General features: G+C 37.0%; 1 protein-coding gene across 4 annotated transcripts in view; it reads right to left on the bottom strand.

Moving 5' to 3' along the window:
- DGKH (diacylglycerol kinase eta) overlaps positions 1-13,854 on the bottom strand; it is a 154,365-nt gene that overhangs the window by 4,997 nt on the left and 135,514 nt on the right. For 3 of the 4 annotated variants that reach the window (XM_071740198.1, XM_071740193.1, XM_071740212.1), the window contains 9 exons: positions 11,565-11,672; positions 8,210-8,323; positions 7,793-7,927; positions 6,889-7,055; positions 5,244-5,349; positions 3,656-3,748; positions 2,928-3,047; positions 2,450-2,558; positions 922-1,052 (listed from right to left, as the gene is read on the bottom strand). In XM_071740198.1, coding sequence (XP_071596299.1) covers positions 922-1,052; positions 2,450-2,558; positions 2,928-3,047; positions 3,656-3,748; positions 5,244-5,349; positions 6,889-7,055; positions 7,793-7,927; positions 8,210-8,323; positions 11,565-11,672 — 1,083 coding nt within the window. The remainder of the gene's footprint in view (positions 1-921; positions 1,053-2,449; positions 2,559-2,927; positions 3,048-3,655; positions 3,749-5,243; positions 5,350-6,888; positions 7,056-7,792; positions 7,928-8,209; positions 8,324-11,564; positions 11,673-13,854) is intronic. The other variant, XM_071740206.1, reaches the window with a different exon arrangement.

Here is a 13,854-nt window from a genome sequence, read left to right on the forward strand (position 1 = left end):
TATCTGGAGACCACTGCACTGTGGTTAGAGCAATGACTTTCACTCTAAAGGCAAACGTTTGCAATTTATACAATATTCTATTTCCTCTCATGTGCTAAAAGCAGTTGCAAAACACATTATCAAGAACTCATTACCAAAGAGTTCCTGGAAAAAGTAATGTAATGAATCCCCAAAGATACAGCCTCTATTACATATAATGGATGCACTTAAGTAATTCTTGAAAAAGACCAGCAAGCTCAAATAACAGCCGCAGACTGCTAGGTAACATTTTTCCCTGCAAAAAGTAGCAATCTAACCTCAGATGAAGACAGTTTTACAATTCTGGAGTCAAAAGAAAGTCTTCTTTAAAATCCATACAGCCAGAATCAGGCAGAGGTTTCTCAGTGATGAGAAAACCTATTGTGAAAGTCTGTTTTGATACAACACCAACACCATGCAAGTCCTGTGCAGCAATTTGTTAAGCTGCTTCTCTCTCTCACACTCACTATATCCAACATATATATAATAAATCACCTGAAACAGGTTCCTGCAGTAGATTAAAATTATCATGACCACCTTCAAGTGATCTGCACTGAACCTGTTTAATAGAAACAGTGAGCCCTTGAAGATAACATTATATTACACTGATGTCAGAAAGATATCAAACCTCCTCCTATGTCTTCTGACACAAACTGTAATGCTATCATTCTATACAGAGTGCAAAAAAAGGAAATTTCCCATAACACAGTTATTCTTGGATGCAAGTACCAGTCAGCACTTCAGAAACTCAGGCCAAAGGACAGCGTGTATTAGTTTATTGCATATTTGCACCGTGAAAGCCAAGCTAAAAGCACATAACAAGTGCAGGGAAAGAAGAAAAGTTCGTTGTGGTTTTGTCAAAAGAAAATGGTCAATAGCAGAAAAGTAGCACAAAGGAAATACCTTAAGATCTCGCCTTTCCAGATGTAAAAGCTCAGAGCCTCGGATGTCATGGCTGATGAAGATTTCTTTGTACTCTCCCAAACTGAGCAGATCCAGCCAAGCAGCAACTTCATCTGTGCCCCATTTTTGAACTACCAAAGTTAAGAGCAAAACCCCCTTAATTTCTACATGCTCAAATGCATCACAAGCAAAGATTAGGCCAAAGAAGAGTGGAAAACAGAGTAGAATTGCCGTGCTAGCAAAGGGAAAGGTTAGAGGTGTCATTTCCACAAAAACTGACAATTTCCTTTTTACATGCAGGTTACAGGTTAGCAGTTAATATGAGAAAGTATCTAAACAAAGTTGGGGTTCTTTGCTTTGCAGCCATGCTTTCAGCTTTACTCCAGTTTCTTCAGTAAAGCCTTTAAAACCTCATGTCCCAACAAATTCACATTAAGCCATCTTAGGATCAGTGACGCCAAGTCTAATGTTGTTCTGCTTTATACCATTAATTTATTAGTAGTCATCCAGGGAGAGCAGAAGCCTTCAAAAACTAATTAACATGTAAAATTAAAATATCAACCATACCACAGATATAGCAATGGCAGCAAGCAAGTTCAGTTTTAATTAACAGGTTCTAGTATTCTTAATTAATGCAACAGGTATTCTTTAAGCTATTATGTTACACAGGCCATTAAGAAGCTCTCTGTAAAACATTGTTCTCTAAGGTTAGTTGCCCACATTAGTCCTAAGAAGACCACATTTATTGAAAACAAAAAATAGTTATGCTACGTATTGCTTTAATTTTGCAACTTCATTCAAGACTGATCAGTTTTACATTGAAGTGAAATCAGAAGTCTAATCTGAAATTTAAAAGCTGATCAACAACTGCAAGATTTTGCAGGTTATGACCAACTCTCTATTAAAAAGGTAAAGATGTAGAGATAGGTTTAGACCATCTGATCACTGATAAAAACTCCTGGACATAATCTTAAGGAATTAAGTTCATGGGTAACAGTGGGAAGAGAGGAGAGTGGAGTTTGTTCAACTTCTAATTAAAAAAATCAATATTGAATAGCATGATTTTTTGGTAGATTTTTCTCACTCGCTGACCTTAAATCCCATCTAAAATTTAAGAATAACTGGTAAATTAAACCAGTGTCACAGAAGCTATTGTGCACCCTCTAAAACTAACCTGAAACACCTGAATTGGATCTTCATAGGGAAATAATGTGTTTACCTACAGCTTGTATTGGTACCAGTCAATCACATGTAACCAACAGTAGAGACACAGGTCCTATTCCATGGTAAAACTAAGTATTTTCACAGTAGTTTTTTGGTTCAATTGGAAGTCATGGGGCCCTACTGAATGCTTTCTTAGTGCATTGAAATAAATCTTCATCCTAATGAGGATGCCAGTTAGTTCAGTTTCTCATTTTCACTTTACTGTTGAATGTGTCATGTCATCTCTTACAAAAAAAACCAAAACCCCATGAAATCACAATTTCCCCAAATGCTACTATTTTTCTTGTAATTTCAAAACACATACCAGGCTGAGGGCTGGTCTTATGCTTCTGAATTTTTTCTTTTTTAAACTTTGGCACTATGCGAAACACTGTACTTCTGTTGTTTCTTTTAGCATAATCTAGAGGGGGATCCTGCATGAAAAAGAGACACAGTTAACTTTAATTAACAGAAAATAACAGTGAAGTTACATGCTTGAGAGGATCATTCATAGTTCATCTCAAAAACTGAGACCAAATTTTACTTCTGTAAAGAATAAGGTCAGGATTTAACTCTATACTTGTTTCATTTATTAAATAACAATTCAAAACTTTTACTGACAGAAAAGGGAACAAAACACCAAAAAAAGCCCTAAACTTAAAAGCTTGTTTACAGCATACAGAAAGGATCCAGCACCAATATTCAGCAAGCCTCTACAGATCATGAGGGAGCCTAACCTATTCTTCTCTATCAAAAGAAAATTAAGTTCAACTAGAAACCAGAAGTATTCAAACCAAACTTACCTCATCGTCATTTGGCTGAAAAACATAATAAAGCCAAGGAATCTCAGCAAGTTTTCTCAACTCTATTTCCACACTGTGCAAAGCATCAGACAACAGTTCTTCATGGGGAGCTTCTAACTGCTGTTTACAAACAGGCCAGAAAAAAACCAGTACTTTTAGTTGTATTAAGACACAACATTAAAACCTAGATATGTGCTTACTACACACACAAACAGATGACTACTTTAAGGTGAGTATAAAGAGATGGGGAATACAAATAACCTTCCAAAATTAGATTTTCCTTCAGAAAAGCATCAGACTACCCTGAAACTACATTTAGGATGGTCCCAACCACAGGACCTGAGACAACTGACACTGCTGGTGCAGACCAGCTGGACCCAGCTATCAATCTCTGTCATAACTCACTGCATGCCTGACATAAAGCAAAAGTTACCTGGTAATACCAGTTTGCATTTGGTATCCCAACACTTTACAGAACCCCAGGGATGTACCAGTTTACCTTAAAAACCTGGTCTGAATACTATGTTGTGTGGTTTGAACCCCTGAGGAAGAAGAGATAAGGCAGGCAAGCTGATCCAAACCACAACTGCTGTGTAATGTCCTCCAATTGGCCTTACAGAGCTTCTTGTGGCATGTCAGAAATCCTGCACCCATTTAAAAAAACCAGCAAAGAACAAATCACAGATAACCTCAATGAGGGAAAGAAATCCTGTATTTTGTGGCCTTACCAAAGGAACTCTTCCAACCAGCAGAGATTCAGTTTCATTATGCAGGGCCTTCACGTTGACAGCTATCTCCATGGCAGTGTTTCTGGTGAGGCTCTGGGAAATAAGAAGCATAAAAATTATTTAGAGTGATGAAAGTCAGACTGACAATAAGTACTTTGGGCTTACAGCACAGATCTTAAGTGTCTTCTCCTAGGAGAAATACATTAATATAGGTCTGCACTGACAACTTCTTCAGCACTGAGAAGAGGAAACAAAACTATAGTGTCTCTTTACTGTCTTTTTCCCAACTTCATTTAATATGACCTAACTTCATTTAATATGACCTTAGACAATCACATGAACAGCCATCTGTGAGATGAATTTACAATTTTTATGGATGACAAAGGCTAGCAGAAAAGTTTGGTCCTCATTTAACTACAGCTGTTCCCCTTAGCCTCAACAGAAGAAAGCTGCTAGCCATAGTTTAAGAAGCAGAAGTTAACATATTGTTAATTTATTTATCATATGTAAAATTAAGTTAGATAAAGACAATCTACCTAATCAATCTTTCTCAGGTCCAATCCTTGAAAACACCCAGCTTGTCTAGTGGGAAGAGAGAAACCAGGCTACCCATTTGCCCTCCCCTTTTTTGCATTCTCTGTATAGCACTTGGATAACAACTGAGCATGAAAATTTCTGTGAATGCATCCATAAGAATTGAGCTGTGTGTAGTATCAGCATTTGTTCAGACTCCACACTGTGCCTGGGGAGATGCCTGCACAGTTGTGTGCAAGCAGATTTGAGCTTACTTTGCCTATTTTTCTGATGTTTGCTGACCCAAGTTTGATTTATTCATATCCAGAGCCACATGAATACACCACCTCACTTGACTTAGTAAGCACTGCTGCATCACTTCAGGCTGAGCACCCCTGGCTGTCACCACCACTGCAAATGAAGCAAATTCTTGACTGCATCCAAAAGGCAACAGACATACTCTCACCATGCCCCTAATCCAAACTCCCTGTCACCCAGAAGGTCTGCATTTCAAGTGCCATAAATGTCCCTTTCTAATGTCCAGCATTTACAGAAGAGATTATCAGCTGGGGAGGATGCTGACGAATGCAGAAACTGGGCCTTTTGCCTTCTCAGATATCATAGCAACATCAGGAGGGGACTGTCCTCTTTCTTCAATATTTTTCTGTCAAAAACCAGTTCTTCTAACTCCCATTCCTCATATTATTAAATGAATTTCAGAATCATTGAGCACAATCTCTACCAAACTCATAAGCAATGGGATGTTTTCCCACGCATGTGAAGGGCTGAGACTCCCTGCAGCTACACAGAGTAGAACCTTTAGAACCAGAAGTTCCCTTTACTTCCACCTCAGGGAAAGTGGCAAAAAAGGGGAGAAGATACAGCATCCTTTCATCTATCTGTTAAGCAATTTCATTTAAAACTGAGCATGTGTATATGTATCTATCAAAAGCTTCAAGAATTACCATCCAACTTGTTTTGGACAGGGAGTACAATACAGGTCCCATGTCACAAACTTATGCACATAGGTATTATAACTTATTTACTTAGACATAAAACTCTGTCCTTCCTTTACCTCAGGAAACCTTGGGTTGGCTTTATTTAATGCATGTGAACATGCATTAACAGCATGAGCAAGCTCCTGCTCCAAGAGGCCATGTATTTTTGCTGCTTCACAGATCCTACAAAAATATGAAAAAAAGAGAAAAATATTTCTTACCTCTTTTAGATAATAATTCATAAGAGTACAGAATATTATTAGATAAGAAAATATACTGACATGTTTCACAAAACACTTTAAAAAAATAGTCCTTTATAACAAAAGTTGAAATACAAGTATCTGTTCAAGCAATTCAGCACCTCATAAATTATATCCATACCACAGATCATTTATTCTGCTATGCAATACTGAGACATGTTTGTTTTAGAACACAAATGCTATGCAAAAATTGAACCAGAAATGGTTTGGGCTATTAATTCAAACAAACTGCAGAGGAAAATCCTAGCACATTAAGAAGTTACCTTAAAAACCATTACACCTGGCATATCATACACAAGGCAAATCCTTCAGATGTGACATGAAAATTGGTTGTGATCATTTGAGATTATGGGAGGTGCAACAATAACTAAAACCTCAGGACCATCTCTAGAACTGTAATGTTTTCTTGGTGTCTTGGTGTCTTCATTTTTTTAAGCTAAATTATTCTTCTACATCTACTTAAGTAGCCAGTATAGTAAAAAAGGAATATGTAGTTCTTCTGTTCCTTACTTATATTATCAGTATAACTCAACACATGATCAATAATTTATATTGGTGCTTAAGATGAATTGTTATAAGGATGCAAGAATAGCAGCTTTGTAAAAATGTTCTAATTTTTTTTAAAGATGTTTTTCTTAAAAAAACTGGGGTATTTTTTTCTGCAAAAATGGAAGTGTCTTCTTTATTAAAATACTTGCATCTCAGAAAGAAAGTGGTTTTTTGAAAATGAACAGAGCTGTGGCATGATTTTTATACCATCAGCTCACTATTATCTCAACTCATACAAATCTTTGAAGTGTCCAGGGGCACAAAGATGAGGATTTTAAAAATTAGGAATGAAAAAGAAAGTTTCAATGACAGTGAATGAGTGGATGAATAAATAAAGATATAAAGATGTTATCTGGCAATCTGGGCTCTTTGAATGTTGGTGTGCTTACTCGTTACTTGTACAGTATTTTAAGAAAACTTTTAGGTTTATTGAAAAGCACTCATCTTTTTAAAAATGTGAGTAACAAGGATTTGAGAAAAAATAAAGCCAGGAGAAATTAAGGTCAGATGGATACATCCACACTGACTTCTAGAGATGACTTGTAAGGGGCTTTTTCAACAAATATTTTTGCTTTTGCATAAAACAAGAAGTTTCAATCAAAATTCACTCTGCCTTCCAATTTTCTATTCCCACTGCTCCTCTGGAAAGTCATTTTTCGAAAAAAAAAAATACAAACAATACAAACATACAAAAATAAAATTACAGAAATACAGAAGAAAAACATACAAATACAAGTTGAACCTTAAAAATGAAATTAAGTTTAAAAAATAAAATAAAATTACGGATAGAGTGTCAACTAAACATTGATTAAAAAAAACATGGAAAATATACACTGCTAAGTCTATGTACACATCTGCATGAATAATCCAGTCTTGGATTATTGCCAATAGAAACTTATTAATTTCACTGTACCTGGTAATAAGTTCTTCTGCAGCCTGTGAGCACAGCTGAATCTGTGCAACTTCTTCTTCTGTAGCCAACTCAACAGCATGCTGAGGGTACAAGGGAGATCGAATAACAGGTTTACAGGAGTCATACTTCTGTTTGTCTTCCCAAGACTTCAGGGTGTTTTCAAAGGCCTAATCAAAATAAATTGTACATTGAGTTCACAGCACTTACAGTGTTCTTGCTTATTTTAAAATTCAATTTTGCAGAGAATTTAATTTATATAATTATATTTAAAATTGGTTGAACAAATAATATACTTTTAATTGCATTTTGCTTTTACATAAATAATACATGCTGTATAAATAATAAAACTACATTTAAGTTTTTTAAGCTTAGTATGGAGAACAAGTCACTTCTGAAAGCTCTCTGTCTCTTCCCTGTTATCCTCAATAATTCCTTCCAAAACAGTAAGAACACAAAGACTGTGCTAATGCAAGCACATTTTGTGTGGATTGCAGGATCCAAATCTGAAACTAATGTTGGACTGAAACCAAAAAAATAGTGGGGAAAAAAAAAAAGATTTAATAATATAGAGTACAAATGCCATAAACTGCAAAGACAGAGAGAAAGAAAGACAGGCAGAAAGAAAATATAGAATTTTGACTGTTCTCCTTTTTACTATATATTAATAAGAATGCAGGAATAGTCCTAAGAAAAAGGGTAAAAGCTGTGCAAAAGCTGTGTAACATTTAAAAGAACAATTCTCTACCCAGCTTGTTACAGAAATTACGTAAGTAATTATCAAAGTTATATAAATAGTTCTGAAACATTTTTGTAAGCCCTGTTTTGTTGACGTTAAAAGTGAACCAAATGATTACAGAAATGAATGTCACTCAAGCAATCTCATAGCACACTTTCTGCAACATACTCTGTCTCGTGTTAACATCTGAGCTCTGTTTTTATGTATGATCTTAATCACTCCTGGGGGCTGGATCCATGCCTCTCCATCGACTTGCACGGGGACCCCTTCATCACCAAGTATGGTGATCTTCACTGACCGACACTGGAAAAGAACAAACATTTTCTTTTACTGAGCAATAAATACTAGTGAAACTGACAGGCCACCTGAAATATGTTGATTACTAGGAGCTGTGGCTTCCCTCCAGGACCATCTCAAGGACAGAGCATTTTTATACTTCATTCATCACTGAAGACAACTTGTTACCCGTTAAAATTCAAACCATGTCAGAGCTTTACTAATGTATAGGGTGGTGGTCATCAAGAGTACCACTGCTTGCCAGCATCCCAAACTGCTGCCTACCATGTTGCAGAACAAGAAACAAACCTGAGCTATCCTGTGGTGCTGCAGTTTGATGACCCTTGAAACTGCCATCTGCATGCTGCCAAATACTGCAACAACTTCTAGGATTTTATCATCGAATGATGGAGCCCCAAATATCTGAAAAGAAAAGAAAATATTCTGGTTTTTGATGGTAAACCTTGGTGCTCAGACTGCATGTCCAGTGAAACACAGATTCATTTTCAACATTTCAGAGAATCATAAAATGGCTTAGGTTGGAAGGGACCTTAAAGATTATCTACTCCAAACTCCACAAGATGGACAGGGATGTCTTTCATTGAAGGTTGCTCAAGGCCTCATCCAACCTGGCCCCAAACACTTCCACAGAGGGGGCTCCCACAACTTCTCTAGGCAATGTGTTCCAGAGTCTTATTATCCTCATACTAAAGAACATATTCCTAAAATTCAGTCTAAACCTACTCTCCTTCAGTTTAAATCCATTTCCCCTTGCCCTATCGCTGGACACTCTTACGAAAATTCTCTCTCCAGCTGTCCTGCAGCCACACTGTCTCTCAAAAGTCATAAAAGTGAGATACTGTAGATGGCAGGCAAATATTCTTTTAAAACAGCAATGCTAACAGCATTTCAAATATCTGAATGACGAGGCATATCCTTATATAAGAAGGTTGGCATGTTTCAGCATGCAGACTAAGAAGTGTTTTTCACAGCAAGATGAAAAGCCAATTCCAATCTCTGCTTGGTTAATGTACTCTGTGTCTAAGAGGTTCTTGAAGTTAAGAGGAGTTGTGGTGTCTTTTTTCTCAGAAGTGCTTATCTTCTATTCTGAATTCTCAGGAAAACAACATCTGAGCCCATGCTCAGCTGTTAAGCACTGCTTTCACACCAAAGAGGATCTTGTTTGCACTGCACACAATTATCCACTGTAAATATGAAAAACACACCCGTACGGAACAAGCTTCCCAATATCCAGCCATGACACTGGATTTCCATGAGCTTAAACCAAGCCCAGAAAGTCCTGCATGTGCCATTGCCACCTGGTGTCCTCCAGGGGTACTCAGCCATGCCACCAGACAAGTCTTAGGTTGGAGTTCAACTGGGTCTGGCAGGAGGTACCATACCAGGTACCCTAACCCATACCAGGGTCATCTGTAGCTTCAGTGTTTCATCCTGATATGCAATAGGGAGCAAAGAGGCAGAAAAATAATCAGAAGAAATCAGTCCAGTGAGAGTATAATGGGTAGAGAAATCATCTCTCTGAGGGGTATTCTGCCTTAGTTGGCACCTTGGGAAGAGTAAGATGCATCAGACACAAGACCTGACTGGAGAAAATCCCTGAAAGGAGCTCAAAAGCCACAACTAGTTAGGTCCTGGCAGAGGTTAAGAGTAAGAGGGTGCAGATCCAGGACTGTGTAATCCACTGATGGCTCAGGGAGAGAGAATGAGGAAAAGGGTGAGGGACTTTGGTCAGAAGCTTTCACCCCACTGCAGTGAGCAGTGGCTTTGGCCATGTGGCTGGAGAGGGCTTCTCAGGGAAAGGGCAGCACAGCACAGTTTATATGGTTCACTGCCACATCCAGGTAGCACTTCCCTTTGGAACATCTCAGCTTACACAGGTAGGTACTGAGCAGGTAAGTGTCAAAGAATGAAAGTGGAATTTTACTGGGTCTGCTGTTTTGAAGCAAAAGGTTTCTCCAGCTGAATTTTTCCAATTTCCACGGGGATTTTGGCATTTTTCACATGGGGGTGTGAATGTTTTGGAAAGAGCAAAGATGATGATTCTGTTATTCCAAGATAAAAAGTTTGGAGAGTCCTTCATCCAGCTTTAATAAACATAGCTGATATATCTACAGGGTTAGTCCTTCATGGGTTAAGAAAAAGTAGTCATCAAATTTCATTTCTTTTGTGCATCCATTTTACCAAGAGAATGGGAAATCCACAATCCAGTCCAATGTGTTTCAGGAATAGTCATGGCTCTCAAGGCAGCATTTTTCTTTTGTCCAGCTAAGCAGAATGAGCAGCATTTCAGACACCACCACCACCTCTGACAATCAGTCAAGACTGGATTAAAGCAGTGAATTCTGCTCCTAACTCTGTCCAGAACCAACATGTCACTTTCCTGGCACATCTGATCACCAGAAGCTTAAGAATATCAGTAAAACTGCTCCAAGACACACACATTTGGTATATGATAGTCTGACAGCTAGGATAGATCTTCCCCCTCAGTGAGGCAGCCCAGGGAGAAAAATAAACTGAACAGGAGCTAAGCAGATGTTAGAGATGCTTTCAAGTTGGGAAAATGCACATGGAGTATATACAGACTTTAGATGTCCACAGTCAAATATAAACTTAACTGCCATCCCCTGACATATATCAAAAGAAAGAAAAGGACACTGAAATATGATTACATAATTTTGTGACTTTTATATACATGTTTGTATATATATATATATATATATACACATATATACATAATATATATATATACATACATATATTATAATAAAGGATAATAACTCACAAGATACCAAAAGCATTTTGGGAAAAATTCCTGGATTGTCTTCATTAAAATCACAAGCTAATTTGCAACTACAGTTTTAGGTAATTCAGACCTTGCACACACTAAATCAGGACATGCAGAATTAGGATAATCTGTCAGTAATCACATTTGTTGCACTGTGTCTGAAGTGGATGGCAGCAGTAAGCCTGCTCCAAGTTGTAAGGCATTTAGGTATTTGTGCAGTGTAATGTTTCTCAGGAGATATGAGGAAGAAGGGAAAAAAATACCTTAAAATATTTTAGAAGTTGATTGAAGATTATATTTAAAAGATTACCACCACTGCTAAATTAACAGTCACTAAATGCTTTAGTTCTTATTTTCTGAATCAGCATCCTTTAGTCCCAAACTGCTTGAAGAACAGGAGGAAAATTCAGGCATAAACTCTGAATGAATATAATCGTGTGCCTTGTTTATTGTTAGAAAATAGCAAACAGAGGAATCTATGAATTGAGAAATCTTATTTACAGATGTAAAACAATATAGAGATATACTATTTCTGTCTCTGTTCATAAAATTATTTTCTGAAAATACATTCTTATTGAGCTATTTCAAAAAATCATAAAATCATATCATCATAAGATATAACTAAGCCTTATTATAAACATTTTTCTGGAATGGACATGGGAGAAAGCAATAGACAGTAAAAAATCATGGGAAAGATTTTCAGTTAAAAAATCAAATATATGACAATATGACAGTCTTCCTGAATAAGAGTTGCTATCCTAACTATATCTACTGTTATTAACATTAAATGAGAAGAGCAGTTCATGGTATTTATTGCTGATTTTGCCCAGAAGGTTATTTCTCTTTGCTGTTACTCACATCATCTTCTTTGGTTCCACCCCAGAAATTAGTCCCACCAGCATAGCTGGGAATGTTCAGCACAGCTATGCCCTGCAGACTTGGAAGGGGGATGTATTGTCCATCACACTGTAATGGAGAAAAAATCATTCAGTACATAAGTAATGTGATAAAAGTTATCAGCCATTTTTAACACGTGAAGCTTCAACAGAGCTGGCAGGAGAGGACAAATTCATTAATAGGTTTGACACATGGCTACTGACTCCAAGCTGTGAAGCACCTCTAATACAAACCTCTTCCCCCCAGTGCTAGCACCAATTTTTGCAGAGCTGAAAACCATGCAGATACTCCATGCTGTAGTATGTACAGCAAAGTATCTACAACAAAGGTGTTCCGTGACTCTTTGAAGAAATATTTTTGCATCCTTAACTGTGAAATTCCTCATACACTTACACCATGCTCTGTCTATCAAGGATGAAAGATATTTGCAATGAAAAAAGCTATTTCTCTGTCTTCACGCAATAAAATCTCTATGGACATTAGAAAAAGTTTCATTTATCCATTCAGTAAGTAATCTTCTATCTTATACCAGCATTCCCATAATTTCAATAACCTTGTTACTTGGGTTAGCAGGGGAGAAAATAGCAAGAAAATACAAGAAGATTTCTGGCATAGCCACAAACATGTAATTCAATCTAAGTGTTGTTGCCATTGTATGCTTGACTTCCTATAAAAATAACTTCTCTCTCCTCCCAAAAGAGCAAAGGCAAATCTAGGCCTGACCCCACAGTTGTTACCCTGACTCTGGCCAAGACTTGTTCACCTTACAGGTAAGAGATTGCTCTTATCACCAACTGTTCAGTTCTTCTTTCTTACTGCTTTATCCTCTAAAACTCATAAGCAACTCCAAGCCCTACACCACATGATCATGGGATGATGTAGGTCATCTTCACCCTGCTTCTGGCCACAGGTAAAATTCCAGACATCAGTGAAATCCCCCTTGAATGGAAATCACTTCTGTTTGCAGGGGTGAGACCAACGATCCCAAACCATTTAGCTGGAAGTCAAAAGGCAGCAGTGCCACAAACAGGGATATGAAGTAAGTTGTAAATATAAGGTCAGAAATGCTGGGCTCAGGTGTCACTTTGGGATCACAATTTTACAGGTAACGTTGCCTTCAAAGAAGATGCCTAGATTGATTACTGCAAGTTCCAGGATCTTAGAATTATACAAATGAAATTGAAATCCTCAGGAAATAAGGAGAAAATCTGTAGCAATTTTACCATGAGGGAAAGAGATGCAAAATTATTATCAAAATGTTTAGGGCTCTTCTTCTTATGACTTAATCTCAGCAACAAGACAGAATTTAATATTTTAATCACTATGAGAAAGTATCCAAAATATGCTGATACTAATTGATGCTGCATAGCCATTGATATCATAGTAAAGATCTTCTCCAGTTCCTGATACTCATAGTTTTAATTTTCCAGTGCTGTGCTCATCACACATTTTAGTATAATGCTAATATTATGCAAGGCAATACTAAATACGAAATTGCTGGGTTACTTCCAGAAATATTAAAAAATAATTAAAGAAAGGTCAGATTTTAATGTTTTATTGAATCGTAGTCAAAAGATCCTTAAATTAGAATTCTATCTGCAGCATACATAATGTTTCCTATCATTATATTCTCTAGCTATTGCATAATTCCTTGATAATTACTAAATCCTTAGATAGCAGCAATTGCCACTACCAGACAAGATCTTCATAAATCTCAGAGAAGCACGAGTTTCAGTTACTATAACTTACTCTTTCAACTTAACTTATCTTCTTATTAATATCATGAACTTCAATATGAAATGGTTAGGATGAAGGAAAAAGAGATATACACATTCTTGGTCAAAATCCAGTTTTGATATTCTTTCAGTGAAAACAACTGCCACCAACCTAAGGTCCTTTTTTGTGTTTTGTAATCATTTGTATCTCCTTTAAGTTCCCAGTATCATGAAGAAGACTTAGATTTGATGCTAGTACTTAGCAAAAAAATAACCTTTATCTTTAGATACTTTACACTGTGTTGCTGATGTTTTGGTAGTACCCTGCCTCTTTTGTTTGGCTCTCTCAAACACATATTAGAGAAAGTCTCTACTGGTGTAACTGAGCTTTTTGTGATGAACATTCAGAATTTCTTCTTTTCTGGCAGGAATTTTTGACTAAGATCATTTGCATGCTGTCTCTAGATGCGTAATCAAGGTTTCAGATAGTTTAAAATTAAGCTGATGTTTTAAGACTCCTTCTCTCTGTCCCTCTG

Source organism: Heliangelus exortis, chromosome 1, assembly GCF_036169615.1.
Source record: "Heliangelus exortis chromosome 1, bHelExo1.hap1, whole genome shotgun sequence".
Classification (NCBI taxonomy): domain Eukaryota; kingdom Metazoa; phylum Chordata; class Aves; order Apodiformes; family Trochilidae; genus Heliangelus; species Heliangelus exortis.